General features: G+C 37.7%; 1 protein-coding gene and 1 non-coding gene across 6 annotated transcripts in view; one reads left to right on the forward strand and one right to left on the reverse strand.

Moving 5' to 3' along the window:
• Window positions 1-23,759, forward strand: part of SPATS2 (spermatogenesis associated serine rich 2) — a 150,622-nt gene that overhangs the window by 63,422 nt on the left and 63,441 nt on the right. For 4 of the 5 annotated variants that reach the window (XM_047866659.1, XM_047866662.1, XM_047866661.1 and 1 more), the window contains one exon: window positions 9,839-10,104. The exons of the other annotated variant lie outside the window; for it this stretch is intronic. In XM_047866659.1, coding sequence (XP_047722615.1) covers window positions 10,080-10,104 — 25 coding nt within the window. In that variant the 5' untranslated portion in view covers window positions 9,839-10,079. The remainder of the gene's footprint in view (window positions 1-9,838; window positions 10,105-23,759) is intronic. 5 annotated transcript variants of the gene reach the window in all.
• LOC125171420 (U6 spliceosomal RNA) lies at window positions 18,565-18,671 on the reverse strand. Its single transcript, XR_007154329.1, has one exon. It is a non-coding gene; the product is annotated as a U6 spliceosomal RNA (small nuclear RNA).

Consider the following 23,759-nt stretch of genomic DNA (forward strand, 5'->3'; position numbering starts at 1 on the left):
ATTGTGTGCGTATGCCACATTTTGTTTATTCATCCATTGATGGACATTTGGATTGCTTCCACCTCTTGGCTGTTCTGAATAGTGCTGTAATGAACATGGGTGTGCAAATATCTCTTTGATACCCTGCTTTCAGTCCTTTTGGATGTATACCCAGAGGTGGTACTGCTGGATGATAATGATAGTTGTTTTTAATTTTTTTTAATTAAAAAACTTTTTAAAAAATGTTTACTCATTTTTGAGAGAGAGAGAGAGATAGAGCATGAGCTGGGGAGGGGCAGAGAGAGAGGGATACACAGAATCTGAAGCAGTCTCCAGGCTCTGAGCCATCAGCACAGAGCCTGATGTGGGGGTCGAACCCACGAACTGTGAGATCATGACCTGACCCAAGGTTGGACACTTAATCAATTGAGCCACCCAGGCATCTCTGTTTTTAATTTTTTGAGGAACCTCCATTCTGTTTCTATAGTGACTGCACCATTTTACATTCACACCAATAGTGAACAAGTGTTCCAGTTTCTCCACATCTTTGCCAACACTGATTTTCTCGTTTGTTTTATTTGTTTTGGTAGCAGCCATTCTGCTGGTGTGAGATGATATTGTGGTTTTGATTTGTAGTTCTCTAATGATGAGTGATGTTAAGTATCTTTTCATATCCTTGTTGGCCATTTGTTTATTCTTTGGAGAAATGTCTGTTCAAGTCCTTTGCCCATTTTTAAATTGGGTTACTTGTTTTTTGTTCTTGTTGTAGGAGTTTTTAAAATATATCCTGTGGGCACCTTAGTTGAACATTTGATTCTTGATTTCAGCTCAGGTCATGATCACACGGTCATGGGATCAAGCCCCACGTTGGGCTCTGTGCTGAGCATGGAGCCTGCTGTAGATTCTTTCTCTCCCTCTGCCCCTCGCTCCCATGGTGTGTGCATGTGCTTTTCCTCTAAAAATAAAATAAATCTTAAAAAAAATTCTGGAAATTAACTGCTTATCAAATATATGATTTGCAAATATTTTCTCCCATTCCTTAGGTTGCCTTTTAACTCTGTTGATTATTTACTTTGACATACAGTTTTTAAGTTTGATGTAGTTCCATTTGTCTGTTTTTGCTTTTGTGTGTGTGTGTGTGCTTTGGATGTCATATACAGAAAATCATTGCCAAATCCAATATCATGAAGTGTTTCCTCTGTTTTTTAAAAAAATTTTTCTAATGTTTTTTTATTTTTGAGAGACAGAGTGCGAGCAGGGGAGGGGCAGAGAGGAGACAGAGAGAGAGAGAGAGAGAGAGAAAGAAAGAGAAAGAGAAAGAGAATCTGAAGCAGGCTCCAGGCTCTGAGCTGTCAGCACAGAGACCAACGCGGGGCTCAAACTCATGAGCTGTGAGAACATGACCTGAGCTGAAGTTGGATCCTCAACCGACTGAGCCACCCAGGTGCCCCTCCTCTGTGTTTTTTTTCTTCCAGGAGTTGAGGTCTTATGTTTAACTCTTTAATGCATCTGAGTTAATTTTTGTTAATATGGTGTATAGTAAGGGCTCAATTTCACTCTTTTGTATGCAGATATCCAGTTTTCCCATCACTATTTGTTGAAGAGAGTGTCCTTTCCCCAGTGAATGATTTTAGTACCTTGTTACAAATCATTTGACCATATATAAGAGAGTTTATTTCTGGGCTTTCTATTCAGTTCCTTTGGTCTAAGTCTCTTTTTGTCAATGCTACTTTTTAAAAATGTTTTATTTATTTATTTTGAGAGATGGAGGGAGAGAGAATCCTAAGCAAGTTCCACACTGCCAGTGCAGAGCCTGACTTGGGGCTGGAACTCACGAACCATGAGATCATGACCTGAGCCAAAATCAAAAGACGGATGCTTAACTGACTAAGCCACCCAGGAGCGCCCCCCCCCCATTACTACTGTTTTGAATACCATAGCTTTGTAATATGTTTTGAAGTCAGGAAGTTATTGTTTTTCTTTTTCAAGATGTTTTGGCTGTTTAAAGTCTATTTCTAAAATTAGAAATATTTTAACCACTCATAAGTGTGCAAGTCAGTGGCATTAAATTCATTTGCAGTGTTGTGTAACTATCACCACTATCCGCAAACCATTTCATCATCCCTTATAAAAACTTTGTACCCATTAAACAATAACTCTTCTTTTTCTTCTTCCCCTTAGTTTTTGGTAACCTCTATGGTACTTTCTTTTTCTTTTTCTTTTTCTCATCTCTTTTTTTAACCCATGTTCCCAGTCTGATAAATATGAAAACCTTATGCCCTGTTTTGTTGTGCTTTGAAATGAAAAATAAATATAACAGTTAACAATAAGTCAAAGTAATAGGTTCTAAAACTGTACATGTCCATTCTCGTCCTTTGTCTCCACCTCGAGAAGTCACTGAACTGTACAGAATGCCTACAAACCAGTAGTATATGCTTGTGTAGCTGGTACTAGGGGTGTGGTCTGTGACAATGTACTTCTTTAAGATCAAAGCTAACTGAATATGAAATCTGGTTCATTGCTTTTCTTAGCTTTAAGCTATAGCTCACAAAGATAACTAATCCAAGACTGACCATTTTGAATTTTTTTTTAATGTTTATTTTTGAGAGAGAGAGAGAGAGTGTGTGTGAGCGGGGGAGGAACAGAGAGAGAGGGAGACACAGAATCTGAAGCAGGCTCCAGGCTCTGAGCTGTTAGCACAGAGCCTGACATGGGGCTTGAACTCACGACCAGCGAGATTCATGACCTGAGCCAAAATCAGTCGCTTAACCGACTGAGCCACCCAAGCTCCCCAAGACTGACCATTTTGAATTTGCTTTACTATCTGATAAGAAGTAGCAAATTAATATAAACATCCAGATTTAATATTTAAAAATTTTCTTTACTAGTTTCTCCACATTTCAAACTTTAATTATATAATATGGTATTCCAGGGCGCCTGGGTGGCTCAGTCGGTTTTTTCTTTGGCTTTTTTCTTCTAGTTTTTATAGAAGAGAAATTTTAGATTCTTGAGTTTCATGTATGGTAAAATACACAAATCTTAAGAGTAAATAAAGCCCAATGAATTTTTACATATGTATGCACCCATGTGAAGACAACCTGGATCAAGATCTAGAACATTTGCCCTCTCAGAAAGTTCCCTCATGTTTGTTCTCAAAGGGACACCCTCCCTCCAGAAGTAACCATTATTCTGATTGCTATCACCAGATAGTTTTTGCCTGTTCTTGTGCTCATTTGCTTCACTTTTATTTTTTTATTTTTAAAAAGTGTTTATTTACTTTTGAGAGAGAGGGAGAGGGTGTAAGCATGCACACAAGTTGGGGAGGGGCGGAGAGAGGCAGGTCCAGCCTCTGAGTTATCAGCTCAGAGCCCTACTCAGGGCTCGAACCCACAAACTGTGAGATCATGACCTGACCTGAAGTCAGACACTTAACACTTAACTGACTGAGCCACCCAAGGCACCCCTTCCCACCTTCACTTTATTTTTTTTTATTTATTTATTTATTTATTTATTTATTTATTTATTTATTTATTTATTTATTTAAAATCCAAGTTAACATATAGTGTAATAATGATTTCAGGAATAGAATTTAGTGATTCATTACTTACATGTAACACCCAGTGCTCATCTCAACAAGTGTCATTCTTAATGCCCATTGCCCATTTAGCCCATTCCCCCCACCCAACACCTCGCCAGCAACCCTCAGTTTGTTCTTTGTATTTAGGAGTCTCTTATGGTTTGTCTCCTCTCTGTTTTTATCTAATTTTTGCTTCCCTTCCCCTATATTTATCTATTTTGTTTCTTAAATTCCCTATATGAGTGAAATCATATGATTTGTCTTTCTCTGACTTATTTTGCTTTAGCATAATAAATACACTCTAGTTCCATGCGCGTTGTTGTAAATGGCAAGATTTCATTCTTGATTGCCCACCTTTACTTTTAAAAGATGGTTTTGCTAGATATAGAATTATTGCTTGACCGTTTTTTCTTTCAGCATTTTGAATATGTCATTTCACTCACTGTCTTCTGACTTTCCTTGTTTCTGATGAGAAATCAGCAACTAGTTATATTGTTTCCTGGTAAATGATGAGTTTGTTTTTTCTTGCTTCTTTCAAGATTTTCTGTTTTGGGCTTTCATCAGTTTTACTATATATCTAGGTATGGAACTCTGTGTTTATTGTAGTTGTAGTTCATTGAGCTTCTTGAGTCTGTAGATTAATTTTTATTTTTTTTTATTTTTTTTATTTTTTATTTTTTATTTTTTAAATTTTTTTTCCCAACGTTTATTTATTTTTGGGACAGAGAGATACAGAGCATGAACGGGCGAGGGGCAGAGAGAGAGGGAGACACAGAATCGGAAACAGGCTCCAGGCTCTGAGCCATCAGCCCAGAGCCCGACGCGGGGCTCGAACTCACGGACCGCGAGATCGTGACCTGGCTGAAGTCGGACGCTTAACCGACTGCGCCACCCAGGTGCCCCTGTAGATTAATTTTTAAAAATATATCAGTTTGCATTGTTTTTGGTCCTTATTTCTGTCCTTTCTCTCCAATTCTGGAACTCCTAAGTTGTGTATATTATACTGGATGTTGTTCCATAGGTCTCTGGGCTTTGATTTTCTTTTTTCTTTTCAGATTAGATATCAAGTTTTCTGATTTTTTTCCCCCCTTATACTCCAGTGTTCATCTCTAGAGTTTCTATTTGTTTCTTTTTTATGATTCAGTCTTTTTATTGATATTTCCTGTTTGCTTGGGACATTGTCTTCATATTTTTCTTTAGTTCTTTAAAGTAGTTGGAAGATTTTGTTTAGTTTGCATTTGGTCCTACTTAGGGACATTTTCATTTCCATGAGAGGTTTTATTTTCCTCTTCAGTTTGGGTCATACTTTCCTGCATCTTTACATGTCTCATAAATTTTTGTTGAAACTAGACATTTTACGTAATATATTGTAGCAACTTTGGATTCTGGTTTGTTTTTTCCTTTGAGAGTTTTTTTTTTGTTTTATCGTCAGGACTAAATCTGTGGAATGTTTCTTCCCAGTGTGTGGCTGGTAATATCTGCTCGGGTTGTTTTTGTTTTGTTTTGTTTTTATTTTTTTTAAGAGTGTTTTCCTGGAATCACACCTATATCCATATGGCTTAGTGGTCGGTTAACCATTTGTCAAAGATTGTGCTAAACACATGTGAGCTAGTAGGGCTACCACTCTGTGCCAGTAGATCTTTGTGTGTGTTGGGGAGCTCCTTTTAAAATCTGCTCAGACTTTTACTTTCCACTGAGCCCTCTCCTGTTTCTTCTTCCTGTGTGTACAGGCTCCTAGTAGGTCCTCTCTAGTCTCTCTAGTGTGGCTATGTGAGCACTTATCCTTTATAGTCTTGTTTCCAGATTTCCCTTTTAAATTCTGTCTAGTCTGCTGGCCCATTGCTTGTACCAACCAAGACAGCATCCTTCGGCCCTTTGCCACCAAGAATACACATTGTTACTGACAATGCTTATGGGCGTGGAGTTCTGTGCTTTGACTCAAATCGAGTCAGCCCTCTCTGTGAGTGAAGGTGCTAGTTTTTTGTTTTTTGGTTTTTTTTTTTTAATTTTTTTTTCAACGTTTATTTATTTTTGGGACAGAGAGAGACAGAGCATGAACGGGGGAGGGGCAGAGAGAGAGGGAGACACAGAATCGGAAACAGGCTCCAGGCTCCGAGCCATCAGCCCAGAGCCTGACGCGGGGCTCGAACTCACGGACCGCGAGATCGTGACCTGGCTGAAGTCGGACGCTTAACCGACTGCGCCACCCAGGCGCCCCGAAGCTGCTAGTTTTTATGGCTTTCCTCACCTTGGTAGAACTACTTTCCCACTGATGTGGGGGTAATGGGAACAGCCTTAGGCAGTAATGCCATGGACTCTCGCTTTTCTTACCCCAAGTTCAGTAGGTTTTCATGAATAACCACGGAGAAGGTAGCATTTGAGAAAAGACCTGAAGGAGGTGAGGAACTATTTCATGTAGATAGGTATCTAGGGATGAACATTCCTGACACAGGGAGAACCTCAAGGGCCTGAAGGTGAGAACATATCTAGGATATAAAAGGGGCAACAAAGAGGCCAGTATGGCTAGATGGAGTACTGGAGGGAGAGAATAGTAGGAAATTATGTCAGAGAGATAAAGAGAGGATTGGGACAGGGTACTAGAGCAGATAAGACCTTTTAGGCTACTCACTGTAAGGACTCTGATTTTTACTTTGAATGAAATGGGGAGCAGCTGGAGGGCTTTGAGCAGCAGATTTGAGACACAGTTTGTGTTAAATTTTAAAAGCAGCTAAAGTGAAATGGAAGCTGGAGAGTGGCATGATAGAAGACTCGGGATGCCAGTTAAGAGACTGTTACAGTCCTGATGATAGCAATGTAGGGGAGAAATGATTGTGGCTTAGATGAGGGTATAGCAGGAGAGGTAGTGAGAAATGGTTCAATTCTGGTGTATTTTATTTTTAAATTTAACTATTTGAGAGAGAGAGAGAGCCTGATCAGGGGAGGGGCAGAGAGAAAGGAAGAGAGAGAGAATCCCAAGCAGGCTCCATGCTATCAGCACAGAGCCCAACGTGGGGCTTGAACTCACAAACCATGAGGTCATGACTTGAGCCGAAATCAAGAGTCGGATGTTTAACTGACTGAGCACACAGGTGCTCCAATTGTGATGTATTTTAAAGGTAGAAAAGATGGGATTTCTTCTGGTAGATTGGAGACGGAGAGTGAACAGATTCAGATCCCTTATTTCAATGGAATTTTCTTGCATATTATCTGTAAATGCTTTTTTGTTTCCTTTATTGAGTTCTTTATTTTCTGAGTCCCTGTATTGATCCTAATTATCCTTAGATTGGGTCATTTTAGTGCTCTAATATTCTTTTCTTTTTTTTTTTTTAATTTTTAAATATTTATTTATTTTTGAGAGAGACAGAGACAGAGACAGAGCATGAGTGGAGGAGGGTCAGAGAGAGAGGAAGACACAAAATCTGAAGCAGGCTCCAGGCTCTGAACTGTCAGCAGAGAGCCCGACACAGGGCTCAAACTCGTGAACCATGAGATCATGACCTGCCTGAGCTGAAGTCGGATGCTTAACCAACTGAGCCACCCAGGAGCCCCTCTAACATTGTTTTCTAGTTGCAATCTCTTTTTTCTTCTTAAGGCTTTGCTCCATTCCATTTTTTCTATTTTCATCTGTACTTTTGAAAGTTTTATTTAAGGAATCCCTGTAGCCAACATGGGGCTCAAACTCATGACCCTGAGATCAGGAGTCACATGTTCTTGTGACTAAACCAGCCAGGCGCCCCGATTTTCATCTGTACTATTCTGTTTCTTGCTGTTTCTGACTTCTTATTGGATCTATAATGGTGTTGTTTTGATTTTTAGTTTTTCTTTAGTTTTGCAATCTACTTTCTTTCATTCTTTTTTTTAAAAATTTTTTTTCAATGTTTATTTATTTTTGAGAGACAGAGCATGAGCAGGGGAGGGGCAGAGAGACAGCGAGACACAGAATCCAAAGCAGGCTCCAGACTGACCCGTCAGCACAGAGCCTGACGTGGGGCTCGAACCCATGAACGGTGAAATCATGACCTGAGCCGAAGTCAGACACTTAACCGACTGAGCCATCCAGACCCCTCATTCTATTTTTATCATTTATTTTCTAGCTCTTATTTTATTGAATCCCATTTCTTGAAGTATTCAACTTAGTATTCAAGGGAGAATCCACTTTTGGTTTTGGGGGTTATATTGTTTCCCTGATTTGTTTCTTCCTCTGCTGCATGGTAATTTCCTCTCTCTTGTTATCTCTTTTGTTATAGATTTTATAGTTACTATGTTTTTTTTTTTTATCTTCTTTATGTTTTATGTGGACAGCTGTGTTCACAATTTTCGTTTGTAATTACAGAGTACGGATGAAAATATCTTTGATATGTTTCCCACCTTATTTGGTACCTATCCCCACCAAACCCTGCTCATCAGCTACAGTTAGTTGTTGACTTTTGCTTTCATCCTCTTTTCTTTAGGCTGAGGACATGAGGGTAAAGAAGAGCTTGCCATTGAAGAGTTTAATCCTTTGCAGTAGATCTAAATTCTGTTCTTTCTTCTAAAATCTCATAAAATGTTTTCTCTCAGGCCCACTCTATCCAGTGGTAAATTCCACGTACTTTCACAGGCTTTGACTGATTCTCCCAATTTGACTCAATTCTCTGAAAGATAGTAAGCTCCTGAGGTTCCCCCTATCTTTCCTCAAGTCCTATAGTGGTTTGTAGTGAATCTTACTCTTGGGATGTAAGTGACATGACATACTAGTTGTAGGTGTACAGTCTAATAACGCAGTACTTGTATATATTGCAAATTGATCACCACAATTAGTCCAGTTAATATCTGTCACTGTACGAAAATTTTCTTCTTGTGATAAGAACTTTCAAGATCCACTCTTCTAGCTACTTTCAAATATGGAATATGGTATGAACTAGTCATCTTGCTGTATGTTACTTCCCTGTGACTTATTCATCTTTTAACTAGAAATTTGTACCTCTTGACCCCTTCACACATTTTCCCACCCCCTCTGCCGCAGGTAACCACTAACCTGTTCTCTGTGTCCACAGAGGCTCTTACTTTTGGTGGATTTTTTAAAACTTTACCACAGCTGTCTACTTATTCCTTCCTTTTCCTCCTTCCACATTGGAGAGTATTTCACAGAGGGTTGCTCTCATTTCCTTCTTGGGTTGCATTATGTAAAATGTTTTTCCTATCATGTGTCTAGGTGTAAGAGTTCTTGGATCCTCATCATGCTTTCTTTACCCCGAAATCTTAGGCGTGTATTTTTTAAAGTTAAGTAATACAGAAGAAAATAGCATTTTGTATCTTCACAACTTATAGAAGCTTCTTGCACTATGTGCAAAAATCCAAATTTTGATGTTTCAGTTTTTATTAAAATTGCTTTGTTCTTTCCCCATTCACCCACCCCCTTCCCCAGTTTTCTTGCAGCTGTATTTGAGCTGGGATGCCTGAAGAGAAGTTAGATAGAGGAAATCCTAGAGGCAGAAAAAGATCCTTGATTTGGGCAGGAAGAGTAGGTGATAAGAAAGGTCTTAGGGAGTGACAAGAGATAATATTTTAGTTTGTGAAGCAGAGATGAGGATAAGACTTTTGAGATAGATACAAAAGATAAGAGTAAGACAACTTTTTTTCCTGAACTAAGGAGATGTTCTGATTCTAAGATTAAAGTTTCTTTTTCTTTAATTCCAGTATAGTTAACATACAGTGTTGTATTAGTTTCAAGTGTACAATATAGTGATTCAACAATTCCATACATCATCCAGTGCTCATGACAAGCGCGCTCCTTAATCCCCATCCCCTATTTCACCTATCCATGCCCACCTCCCCTCTGGTAACCATCAGTTTGTTTTCTATAGTTAAGAGTCTGTTTTTTGGTTTGTCTCTTTCTCCAAGATTAAAGTTTCTCACAGACTAAAATATTGCTTTTTATGGCTACATTCTTTCTAGAGTACTATTCTTTTTTTTTTTTTTAATGTTTATTTTTGAGAGAACGAGTAGAAAGTGAGCAGGGTTAAGGGTAAAGTGAGAGGGAGACAGAATCCCAAGCAGGCTCCACGATTTCAGCACAGAGCCTAATGCGGGGCTTGAACTCATGAACTGTGAGATCATGAACTGAGCTGAAACCAAGAGTCAGATGCTTTACCAACTGAGCCACCTAAGCGCTCCTAGAATACTTTTAATAGCCAGTTTTCTTTAGAAAAAATACAAACTAAATTCTGTGGTATCGGTTAGAAATTTTGTACAGATGGCTGTTACTGTAACAGTGAATGTGTTTGTGTGTTTTCCCTCCAGAACCTCCCTGGAAAAAGAGACATGAATGTCTGCGATGATATTTCCTGACAAGTTGATAGAAGAGAAGGAAAGGAGATCAACAGCTAGTGAGCAGAATTTCAGATAACCAGGATTTAGTATTTATCATCTCCAACTACAGACTTCCATTGCCTACTTTTAAATCAGAGAGAACTACAGTCAGAACCCAGACAAGGCAAAAGGATATTTTTCATCTATATTTTTTGAGATCAAAGAAATCACAATGTCTAGGAAACAAAACCAGAAGGGTAAGATTATATGTGGGCATAAATTGTTAAAAGCATAGTTATGAAATAATGGTATATATATTTTTAAAAGGTTCTCTTAATGTGTTTTGAATGGTCATATTTTCCCTCACCCAATGCAATACTACTGATAGGTATAACTTATCTCCTTGTCTTAACTGCCGTTAATTTTGGAAGAGTATACAACATTCACAACTTAATCTGTTGTCTCTTTAAGTATTTGTAGATATTAGAGTATAGTTTTGTGTGTTACTAGTTTGGGAATTAACTCATATAACAATTGCTTTTCTACTTTTATATTAAATTGGGATATATTTGCCAGAAAGCCAACTGCGTCTAGGAAATGCACTCTCTGGAGTATGAACACATGTTAGGGGGCATGGTGGGAGATAACTTACTGCAGGATATTCTATATCTGATGAGTTGATTCTTTCATTGGAGACAGGAAATGAAGCAAGAGTAAGTGCTTCCAGTTTTAGATTCCTTCTTTAGCTTTCCTTCCAGGATTATTACTCTAGCTTCTTGTCTAAAGTAAAATATAAGATCCAGAGAATCAAGAAATACCAAGAATAGTTATGAGAAGGGGAAAGACAATAGAGACTCCATAAAATCACTTTTTCAACTTTTTTAGAAGAGCTGGAAAAATGCAAAGGAACAAATTTAACAATAGCACTAGAACTATTTATTATACATAACTGGAATATATTTGTTAAAAGAATGACCGTAGCTATCCTGGCTTTTTTCCGCCTCATTCAATTTAATTTTAAATTTATTTATTTATTAAAAAAAATTTTTTTTTACTGTTTATTTTTTATTTTTGAGACAGAGACAGAGCATGAACAGGAGAGGGACAGAGAGAGAGAGGGAGACACAGAATCTGAAACAGGCTCCAGGCTCCGAGCTGTCAGAACAGAGCCCCATGTGGGGCTCGAACCCAAGAACTGTGAGATCATGACCTGAGCTGAAGTCGGATGCTTAACCAACTGAGCCATCCAGGCGCCCCAATTTTAAATTTAATGTTCTTTAATTCAAAACAAAGCTATAGATTCAAGTGTCATGTGTTGAATATGAAGGAAATGCTTTTATTTTTTAATTTTATTTATTTTAATGGGTTTATTTATTTTTGAGAGACAGAGCAGGGGAAGGGCAGAGAGAGAGGGAGACACAGAATCCGAAGTAGGTTCCAGCTCTGAGTTGTCAGCACAGAGCCTGACATGGGGCTTGAATCTACGAACTGTGAGATTGTGACTTAAGCCGAAGTCAGATGCTTAACCGACTGACTGAGCCACCCAGGCACCCCTGTGAAGGAAATGCTTTTAAACTTAATTTTGACCTGGTAGTTCAAAAACCTAATTCTAAGAAAATAATGTACCAGAGCTGCTTGTGTAGTTTCATTGTATAGTAAATCTATATAAAGGAAATCTGAGTTCTAAGGAATGGTTAGATTACTAAAGAAACTGAACTGTTTTACGTAATGAGATTATCCACTGAAAAGTTTTTATAATCAAAGTTTGTTTCTTCTTAATCATCATGATTCAGTTTGCTTTCTTCCTAGTTATGCTGGAAACATGGAGTATCTGTTTTCCTCCGACAAATGAGAAATACAATAGTAAAAATAGGACTCTAGACTTTAAAATAAAACAATTTCTTCTAAAAAGTTTAGCATTTAATTTTTCCTTAAAAAGTTAACTTCAGCAGATTGCTTTGACCTTGTTAAAACTAGAGTCTTTGTTTAATTCATGTCTGTGTTTTTCCAGAACTGGAAGAAAGATTCATTGCTTTTTTGTAATTGCTATCTAATTACTATAAAATGAATTTAGATTTTTGACCATATCGTAGGTATTAAGTGCTAACAAATTTTGATTGAACGTAGCCTGAATTAAAACTTAGTTGGAAACAAAAGAAAGCTTATTTGTTGTTAGGACTTTCTCTGAAGTAAATCTGTATGTATAATCTATTTGAATAAAAAAAGTACAAAATATTTATATAATTTTATTTCATGTATTCATTTATATATTTAAAATTTTATTGTTGTGGGCTTTGTTAGTCCAAATAATTATACTGACTCTATAAACTTAGCTTTTAAAACATCAAAAAGAGAGCTAATATGGTAGTTTTTGTTTTCTAGTGATACTCATTTACAAAGAGTCATTTTATTTATTATTTTTTAAAGTTTATTTGTTCTTGGTGGGGGGAGGGACAGAGGGGGCGTAAGAGAGAGAATCCCAAGCAAGCTCTGCACTGTCAGTGCAGAGCTTGACACAGGGCTCAAACTCATGAACCGTGAGATCATGACCTGAGCTGAAATCAAGAGTCAGACACTTAACCGACTGAGCCACCCAGGCGCTCCACAAAGTGTCATTTTATAATGAGTTATGGAAACATGGTCTATTGTGGAATGAAAACATTTTCCTTTTGTCAGTGATACATGTAAATTTCTTATTTAATGAAATATTTAGTGGAGTTAAACTTGGAATGGCTTAAATTAAATTAAGGTCAATTTCACTTACAACTATTGATTGTTCCTTTTAGCCATCCTGGCAGAAATCAGTTAGATCAGTGCTTCTCAGAGTACGGACTGATATCTCTCTGCGCATTGGAGAAATATTTAGAAATGGAGAGTGTCTAGAAACTTATGGTGATTTGACAGTCTGCAACATCCAAGCCCTTATCAAAACAGTTTTATTGAGGTATAATTTAAATACCATAAAAATCACCTTTTATAAATGTGCAATTTGATTATTTTTCAGTAAATTTATGCAGCTTTGCAGCTATCACTACAATCCTGTTGTAAAATATTTTTCTAACCCCAGAAAGTTCTTTATTACCTGCTTACAATCAGTTCTTGCTCCCAACCCCAGTTCCAGGCAAACACTGATCTACTTTGTCTCTTGAGTTTTACTTTTTCTATAGATTTCATTCATATAAACAAATTAATACAATATAGTTTTGTGTCTACCTTCTTTTACCTAGTGTAGTGTTTTTGAGTTTCATCAGTTGTTGACTATATCAGTAGTTTGTTCCTTTTTACTACTAAGTAATATTAAAGTTATGAAAAGGAAAAACTTTTTTCTTTTACAGTCTGCTACTCATAACACTTTTGTAACCAGATGATCGGTGTTTTTCCCACACTGACCAATTCTCTGATACTAGCAGATGTCCTACAATTCGATTAAGTTCTGGTACCACCTACCAGGAGTTAGTGTTTGATCCCACAGGTTAAGGCCTCAGTCCCACAAGATTCCCTTACTTCAGATGCCAATGGCAAGAAGGTCCGCACGTTACTGACACTTTGGTCCAACCTGGCTGCAAATGAGCAGTTTTCACGACTCCTCAGGTTCAGTAGCTCACAGAATCCAGGAAACACTTATATTCACTGGTTTATTAGATGGCAGAGGATATGATAAAAGATACAGATGAACAGCCAGATGAAAAGCCAGGTGAAGAGCTACATAGGTGGGGTCTTGGAAAGTTCCCAAACACAGGAGTTTTTCTGTCCCTGTGAAGTTGGGGTGTGCCCCTCTCCCGGCACATGGATGTGTTCCCCAACCCAGAAGCTCCTGAAATCACCATACTTTAGGGATTTTAATGGAGGCTTTATCACCTGTGCATGATTATTAACTCTAGCTCTAGCTCTGCTTCGCTCCTGGAGTAAAGTGTGTGAGGCTGAAAGTTCCAAGCTTCTAATCATGGTTTGATCTTTCTGGTGACCAGTCCCATACTGAAGCTATTCAGGAACCTACCAAAGTTGCTTCATTAAAGTAAAAGATGTCCCTGGGGCGCCTGGATGGCTCAGTCAGTTGAGCGTCCGACTCTTGGTTTTGGCTCAGGTTATGATCCCAGGGTCGTGGGATTGGGCCCTGCATTGGGCTCTGAGCCAGGTGTGGAGCCTGCTTGGGATTCTCTCTTTCATTCTCCCTCTGCCCCTCTGCCCTGCTCGCATGTGTGCTCTCCCCTTCTAAAAATAAAAAATTAAAAACAAAAACGTAAAAAACCCAGAACAATTCTCTTTAAAAAAAATATAATAAAAACAGAATAAAAGACACTTCTATCACCCAGGAAATTCCAAGGGAATTAGGAGTTCTGTGTCAGGAGTTGAAGTCAAAGACCAAATATTAGAACAAAAGATGGTCCTAGCACCTTTATTGCCTAGGAAATTACAAAGGTTTTAGGAGCTCTAGCCACGAGCTGGGGATGAAGATAAAAATATTTATTTCCGATTATATTACAATATCACAGATTATATCACATTTTGTTTATCCATTCAGCCGTTGATTATTCATTTGGATTATTTCTGGTTTTAGCTATTATAAATAATTATAAATTTGAACATTTTGCTCACAAGTCTTTATATAGGCATATGTTTACATTTCTCATGGAGATGTACCTAAGAGTAAAAATGTGTAATTTTCAAAGAAAAGTGCCCAAACTGTTTTCCGAAATGGCTCATACCATTTACAGTCCCACCAAAAATATATATGGATTTCAGATGTACCATATCCTTGCCAACACTTGGTATGGTCAGTCTTTTTTATTATAGCTATTTTACTGGGTGTGGAATGGTATCTCGTTATGGTTTTGATTTGGGTTTCCTTAGTGATTAATGATGTTGACTATCATTTCATGTGATTATTAGCTATTGTGTTATCTTTCTGGTGAAATGTCTGTCCAAATTCATTACTCACTTTTTCGTTGAGTTGTTGGTCATACTATTATTGTGTTGTAAGAGTTATATATTATGGATACAAGTTCTTTATCAGGTACATGATTTTTGAATATATTCTCCCAGCCTGTGGTCTTGTCTTTCTGTTCTCTTAATAATCTCTTTTAAAGAGTAAAATTTTTTTTTAATGTTTATTTCTGAGAGAGAGAGAGAGAGAGAGAGAGAGAGAAAGAGAGAATGTGGGAGAGGGGCAGAGAGAGAGGGGGACAGAGGGTCCGAAGTGGGCTCCGTGCTGACAGCAGAACCTGATGTGGGGCTTGAACTCACGAACTGTGAGATCATGACCTGAGCCAAAGTTGGTCGCTTAACCAATGGAGTCCACCCAGGTGCCCCTCTTTTAGCCTTTTTTTTTTTTTAATGTTTATTTACTTTTTTTTTTTTTTGAGAGAGAGCTAGCCAGCGTGAGTGGGGGAGGGGCAGAGAGAGAGGGAGACAGAGAATGCAAAGCAGGCTCTGGGCTCTGAGGTATCAGCGCAGAGTCCAATGCAAGGCTCGAACTCACAAACTGTGAGATCATGATCTGACCTGAAGCTGGACGCTCAACCAACTGAGCCACTCACATGCCCCTTAGCTTTTTTTTTTTTTAAGTGGATAGTTAAGGTAATGTATTAACTCTGGATTCTTTATATTCTTGAGGGTATTTTAAAAATAATTAGCTTAGACATAAATTGAGGCATCTACCTCTCTGCCTGTCCCATGTGTACAGTCACAAATGTATCTGCACATTTTTTTAATTCTAATTTTTATTTTTTATATTTAAATAAATATATACAAATTATATATATAAATATATTTTATATATTAAAATATATTTATATATTTTATATATTTATAAAATATATTTATATATTTAAATATATAAAATATATAAATATTTTATATATTTATATAGGGGTTGTCCCTGCATCTGCAGTGTTTATTGGTCAGCCAGTGATTTGGAATGAGGTTTTGCTAAACATCTCAAATGCATAAGCTCTGATCCTCTGCTGACTGAACCATATAGGTTGAGGAGGATGTTCCAAGTTCAGGCAGTTCTTAAGTTTGTTTTCACTTTTACTTTCCACTGGCCTCCTGGGTTTCCCTGTGCATGTGCGTAGTTTCTCATTTAGCTAGGAATGTGTAAAGAGCTAATCTAGCTTTTCTGTGTTTTTTTCCAGGATTTCCCTGTTAACTATCGTACTTATTTACCACTCACTCAACCAAGACTCCAGCTTCAGGCTAACAAAGCAATGAGTTATTTTTATTCATTTCCAGCTGAGTTCTCTACTTGAGCTTGACAGAGCTGTGGAGTTTTGCCTTCCTCTCTAGTTAGCCTTCTTTGGCAATAAAACTGCAGATTTTTATGGCCAGCCCTGCCCTGGTAAAGCTGTTGTTCTCCACAAAGCTGGAGATAGGTGAATGGGATCAGTCCTAGGCAAGAAGCATACAGACTTCATTGTTCTTACTTAAGGCTCTAGCAATTTCTCAATTTGTCGTGTGCCTTTGGTTGAATTCTAGGGCCCTGAAATGGTTGTTGTTGACAGTCCTGTTCAGTTTAATACTTGTGTTTTCAGGAGAGGACTTGCCAATCTCTTCACACCACTCTCAAGCGCAGTTTTATTGTTTTATAAAAGCATTGGTCCTCAAAGATTAGAGATTAACAAAATAAAAACAACAACTAGTTCTTTATCCCTGATGGTTTGAATAGCTCTGAATTAAATAGTGGCAACAGTGGACAGGTCTTTAGACCCTAAGTGGCCTACTAGTTCATGTGGCCTACTAGTTAATTAGGTAAAAAATGCTTCTGCCAAAAATCTCTTGTGGGCCTTACCCTTGGATTACTTGAACTTTTTGTTGGGCAACCAAATGTTGAAAATCATGAGCTAAATAAAAGAACTTTTGGGTAGAACCCATAGCAAATATTTGAGAACCTGTTAGGTTCATAATATGAAGTTATAGTGAGATAAATAAGCATAGTTTTTACCTTTACATCTGACTGATGTCTGAATCCAGCACTAGATAAAAGAAAGCCAACTCTGGGGTAATCCAAGGTTGGGAGTAGGTTTAGTTCTGAATCCCACAGATTACTTATGATCCTAATTTTCTCTCTAAATAGCTTTCAGAGACTAAAGAAGGATAAGACAGAATGATTATAATAACTTGAGTGTATCTCAGAATCATTCTGGAAATTAAAAGAATTTTTTTTTGAATCACTATCTCTGGGGATGGTACATTAGACTCTTTTAAACAATCACATTTGCTAATATTTTTCTAGACCTAAAAATCACGTTTGCCTGTCCATGTGTGACTGTATTTATCAAGTTACAGTGATAAGAGCAGATTCACAAGTATTGTACTTTTTTTGTTGACTTCATTTCACACTTTGCTTCTCTCTCTTCCTCTTTTCCCACTTGTAAAACTATTCAGGTACAAAACACCTTCACATTTGATAGTTAAACCTCTGAAACATTAAAATAGCTGACTTGAATTTCATAGTTGATCATGCATGAACAATTAATTTCTCTATCCCAGTACTATAATATTGCTTAATTGCTTCACTACTTACAAAAAGTTTTTTTAAGGTTTGTTTATTTTTGAGAGAGAGAGAGAGAGAGCACGTACACACACGTGAACAGGGGAGGGGCAGAGAGAGAGAGACAGAGGCACAGACTCCGAAGCAGGCTCCAGGCTCTAAGTGGTCAGGACAGAGCCTGATGCAGGGCTTGAACCCACAAATCATGAGATCATGACCTGGGCCGAAGTCAAACACTTAACCAACTGAGCCACCTAGGTGCCCCGCTTTACTACTTTTTGTTTTATACAGAACTGCCTAAATGTCTCTCTCTTTCCTCTTCCCTCCCCAGCTGTTTTTCATTTCACAAAACTGAAACCCTGTATCCATTAAACAATAACTCCCTACTCTCCTTATCCTAGTCCCTGGAAACCACCGTCCTACTTTCTGCTTTCTGTCTCTGAATTTGACTACTCTTGATAACTCATACAAATGGAATCACATAGTATTTGTCCTTTTATGACTGGCTTATTTCACTAAGGATAATGTCAGAGTTAATCCATGTTGTAACATGTCAGAATTTCCTTCCTTTTTAAAGCTGAATAATATTCCATTGTATGTATGTATTATATTTTGTTTGCTTATCTGTAGATGGGCACTTAGGTTGTTTCCACTTTCTGACTATTGTAAATAATGCTGCTGTGAACTTGGGTGTACAGATATCTTTTGAAATCCCTGATCTCACTTCTTTTGCGTATATAGCCAGAAGGGAATTGCTGGATTTACAGTAATTCTGTGATTTGGGGAGGAACTGCCATTTTGTTTTCTGTAGCAGATGTACCATTTTACATTCCCATCAGCGGTGCACAAGGGTTCTGGTTTACCTGCATCTTCTCCAACACATGTTGTGTTCTGTTTGCTTTTTAAATAGCTTCCCTAATGGATGTGAGGACTTCCTTTTCAAGAGAAGATCTACAGGGGCACCTGCGTGGCTCAGTCATTTAAGCGACTGACTCTTGGTTTTAGCTCAGGTCATGATCTCACAGTTTTTGGGCTCAAGCCCCACATGAGGCTCTGTGCTGTCACAGTGTGGACCCTTCTTGGGATTCTCTCCCTCTCTCTCTGCCCTTCTGCGTGCGCTTTCTCTCTCAAAATAAATAAACTCAAAAAAGAGAAAAAAAGAGAAGAGGTAAAAACTGCTTTTATTTTTTATCTTTAAATTTTTATTATTTATTTTTAACATTTTTTTTTTTTTATGGACCACTTCATGGATTTGCATGTCTTACTTGTGTGGAGGCCACACTAATCTTCTCTGTAACATTCCAGTCTTAGTATATGTGCTGTCAATGTGAGTACTACAAACTATAAAGTCATAGAATTTTTATTTTTATTTTTTTTAAATTAAAACCATATTTCTGAGAGAGAGAGACAGGATTCTAAGTGGGCTCTGCACTGACAGCAGCTAATCCGATGAGGGGGTTGAACTCACGAACCATGAGATCAGGACCTGAGCCGAAGTCCGACCCTCAACCAACTGAGCCACCCAGGTGCCCCTGAAGTCATAATAACTATTGGAACTGACTTCTTTATTCTTTCTGCCTCCCACTTCATCTGCTATACCTATAAACATTCACTGTATGCCTGTCTTCTGTTAGACTCTGAGCCTGTTGGGATAATAACTGGGTTTTATTCTTGTTTGTCTTTCTGACACCTGGCTCAGTACCTTGGTACACTGTAGACTATCTAGAAACAAATTTTGTTAAAATTTTAAAAATATTTCAGATTTTTTTCTTTTTTAAATAAATTATTTCTTAAAATTTTTAAAATTTTGTTTTTTTTTTTCAGCGTTTATTTATTTTTGGGACAGAGAGATACAGAGCATGAACGGGGGAGGGGCAGAGAGAGAGGGAGACACAGTATCGGAAACAGGCTCCAGGCTCTGAGCCATCAGCCCAGAGCCCGACGCGGGGCTCGAACTCACGGACCGCGAGATCGTGACCTGGCTGAAGTCGGACGCTTAACCGACTGCGCCACCCAGGCGCCCCCTTAAAATTTTTAATTACAAATTTTTTATTGATTTATAGTTGACACTCATTATTATGTTAGTTTTAGGTGTATAACATGGTGATTTGAAATTATACAGCTCTGTGCTCACCACAGGTGTAGCTACCATCTGTCACCCTGCAACACTGTTAACAATACTATTGTCTATATTCTCTGTGCTATACCTTTCATTCCCATGACGTATATATTTCATATCTGGAAGTAATTTATAATGTTAATTAACTACAGAGCTAGGAACCTACGATAGGCTGAATAATTCTTCTTCCCCCGTTCCCAAGATACCCATATCCTAAATGCTGTGGGTGTTACCTGTATGGATGGCCAAGACTTGGCAGATGTGATTAAAGATCTTCAGATGGGGGCGCCTGGGTGGCACAGTCGGTTAAGCGTCCGACTTCAGCCAGGTCACGATCTCGCGGTCCCGGAGTTCGAGCCCCGCGTCAGGCTCTGGGCTGATGGCTCAGAGCCTGGAGCCTGTTTCCGATTCTGTGTCTCCCTCTCTCTCTGCCCCTCCCCCGTTCATGCTCTGTCTCTCTCTGTCCCAAAAATAAATAAACGTTGAAAAAAAAAAAAATTAAAAAAAAAAAAAAAGATCTTCAGATGGAGAGCTTATCCTGGATCATCCAAGCAAGGCCTAAATGCAATCACAAGTATCCTTATAAGAGGGAGACAGAAGGAGATTTCAGATAGAAGAGAAGGCATTATAACTATGAGGGTAGAGATTGGAGTGATATGGCCATAAGCCAAGGAATGCCTATATACCCACCAGCAGTTGGAAAAGGCAAGGAACAGATTCTTCTCTAGAGCCTTCAGAGGAGTGTGGCCTTACCGTTACTTTGATTTCAGTCCAGTGAAACTGATTTTGGACTTGTGGGCTTCAGAACTATGAAAGAGTAAATTTCCATTGTTTGAGCCACCAAGTTTGTGGTAATTTGTTATAGCAGCCATGGGAAACTAATACAGAACCGAAGCACGTCTTTGGGTCTTTTAGTTCATTGGGTTCAACCACAGTTCTTTTTTTTTTTTTTTTTTAATTTATTATTATTTTTTAAACTTTTTTTCTTTAATGTTTATTTTTGAGAGAGAGAGAGAGAATACAAGCAGGGGAGGAGCAGAGAGAGAGAGGGAGAGACAGAATCTGAAGTAGGCTCCAGGCTTTCAGCACTGAGTCTGACACAGGGCTCGAGCTCACGAACTGTGAGATCATGACCTGAGCCAAAGGTGAATGCCTAACTGACTGAGCCACCCAGGCGCCCCAACACAGTTCTTTTTGTTGAAAGTCATTTACTCACTCTTAATATACTTTTTAAATGTCATCTCTTTTTAGAAATTCAATAAAGAGGACATTTTATTTTAGGCTCTAGCTGACTGTTCTACAAAAGGTATCTGGAAATAATTGGCCATGTATTTCTTTTTCCCTTCCTTTTAGGAGTAAAATATCTAATATATCTAAAATATCTAATAATAAGGTGGGAAAGAAGTAAGTAAATGTGGTTTGTCTTTCTACCCTCGGCAATTAAAAAAATAGGTTATTCTTAGAATCAATTTAAGTTTTTTCTTACACTTCTCATTTATATGCTTCCTACAAAAAAAAAAATCTTCCCAAGTTTTTCTAATGTATCATTTTCAAAATTAGTCCAAGAGAGTTGGTTTGGTGCATGCAAGAATCCATTAGACCAAAGACAGGGAAGATAAACATTTTGAAGGGAGAGTAACAGGCAATTACCTGGGTGATGCAAAGAGGATAGAGCAGTTGAGAAGCCAATGGTGACAAACTCCTGGAGCCAAGAGGACAGTGATTGATGTTAAGGGCCTTCTGGATTGTAAGCAGGGACTTGTGACCCCCCACCCTTTGCTCTGGCATAGGACCCCAAGAGACTGAGTCCTAGTAGTAAAAATGAGTGGAAATAGACTCACCTTTGTAGGAATTGCAACTTTGTTTCAAATTATTTCAGTACCTGAAATTGGTTTGAGGTAACTGGGTACCTTGGTACAAAGCAAACAGATCCTCTCTGGAAATCCTCACAGATTATTTTCACTATCAGGTTTTTAAATAGATTATTTAGTACACACACAAAAAAAATAGAACATAAGAGGATGAAACAATAAATACGGAATAAGAAACATTAGACAATAGAACAAATTCACAGGAGATCCAAATATTGTAGTTACCAGATTTAAAATAACTATTCTTGGGGAGCCTGGGTGGCCCAGTTGGTTGAGCATCTGACCTTGATTTTGGCTCAAGTGATGATCCCAGGGTGGTGAGATAGAGCCCTGTGTTGGGCTACACACTAGTGTGGAGCCTGCTTAAGATATTCTCTCTCCCTCTCCCTCTCCCTCTCCCTCCCTCCTTCCCTCTCCCCCACTTGTGCTCACTCTCTCTTTCTAAAATAAACAAAATAACTGTTCTTAAAAAAAAATTCTTAAAATGTTCAAGGAAATAAAGACAACTTGGAGAAGTTCAGCAGCCAACTGGAAAACTATTTTGTAATGCATATTTTAGAGCTGGGAAATGTAGTAATTGAAACTAAGAACTCAATGTATGGTTTTAAAAACAGATTGATAGTATCTGAGAAGAGTCAGTGAATTAATTGCAGGATAAGTTAGAAGAAACTAAATGATATGGAAATTCAAAAGATTAGGAAATACAGAAGAGGAAGTAAAAAACATAGAGGCTACAGGGATAGGTATGCCATACGTGTAATGGGAACCCCAGAAGAAAGAGAATAATGTAGAGCATTTGAGGAGATATTGTTGATAACGTTCCAAAATTCATGAAAACCATCAAGCTACAGATTCAAGAAGTGCTAGAAATCACTAGCAGAATAAATATAATAAATCCACCTAGGAACATCATAATAAAATTTTGAGGGAGCAAAGACAGAGAATCTTAAAAGCAGCTAGAAAAAAACTATGCAATTTTGAAAGGATCACAGTCAGACCTAGAGCTAACTTCTCAACAGAAAGAAGTCAGGAGAGTGGGATGATATCTTTAAAGATCTGAATAAAAATAACTGCCAGTCTGCAACTCTACACACCTCATATACAGTGAAAATATCCTTCTAGAATAAAGTGGAAATAAACAGTTTTAAAAAGCAACAAAACAAACAAAACCAAAAGTCCTCACCCCACTGAAAAAAATTTAAAGGTACTCTGAGATAGAAGACCAATTGGAAAGTTGGAGATGCAAGAAGGCATGAATAGCAATGCAGACCACAAATACATGCTCAAGTCTGAAGATTGATGTATAAAAGACAAAGAATTTTTTATTAGGATTTAAAAATACATAGAGAATTAGCATGCATAGTAGCCATGGCCTATAAATTGGGAGGTGCATAAGCTCCCTTGCTTTTTCAAAGAAGAGGGTAAAACTGCCAATTAGTGTTAGAATTTTGCAAGTCAAAAATTGATGTTATAATCTCCAGGGAAGCTATTAAATTAAAATAGTCACTACATACTGCAATATGGATGAACCTTAAAAACATGGAGTGTCTGGGTGGCTTAGTCAGTTAAGCAGCCAATTCCTGATTTTGACTCAGGTCATGATCTCATGGTTGGGAGATCGAGCCCTGAATCTGCCTCAGTGTTGAGAGCCTGCTTGGGATTCTCTTTCTCCCTCTCTGTCTCTCCCCCATTCACTCTCTCTCTCTCTTTCAAAATAAACTTTAAAAGGACATTATGCTAAGTGAAATAAGCTAGTCATAAAAATGTAAATATTACATGATTCCACTTATAGAAGGTATCGTCAATAGTCAAAGTCACAGGAACAGTAGAATGGTAGTTATTAGGAGTTGGGCTTATGGGGAATTAAGGGACATGGGGAGTTGTTATTTAATAGATATAGGGTTTTAGTTTTGTAAGGTGAAAAAGTTCTAGAGATTAGTTGTACAATAATGTGAATATACTTAACACTACTGAACTGTATACACTAAGAAATGGTTAAGAAGAAATGGTTAAGAAAGAACATGTAAGTTTTATGCTATGCCTTTTTTTTTTTACCAGAATAAAAAAAAAGAATTAGAGACTAACAAAAGAAAACTGTTCTGAATGTTTATGTATTAATATTCAGCCAATGTAGACTTTAAAGCAAAAAAGCCTGATTAGAGATAAAGGAGGGACACTTCATAATGATAAAGCATTTGATTTAACAGAAAAAATAATTCTAATAGATTTTAAAAAAATTGACAGAATTAAAAGGAGAAATACACAATTATAGTAGGATATTTTAACACAGATTTCTTAGTAAATGATAAAACAGGTGAGGGATTAATAAGGATATAAAATATTTGATATAACTAGCACATGTGACATAATTATCATAATTAGAACAAATTGTATCCAACAGCTTAGTGTATATATATGTTTATTATTTTATAA

This window comes from Prionailurus viverrinus, chromosome B4 (assembly GCF_022837055.1).
Source record: "Prionailurus viverrinus isolate Anna chromosome B4, UM_Priviv_1.0, whole genome shotgun sequence".
Classification (NCBI taxonomy): Eukaryota; Metazoa; Chordata; class Mammalia; order Carnivora; family Felidae; genus Prionailurus; species Prionailurus viverrinus.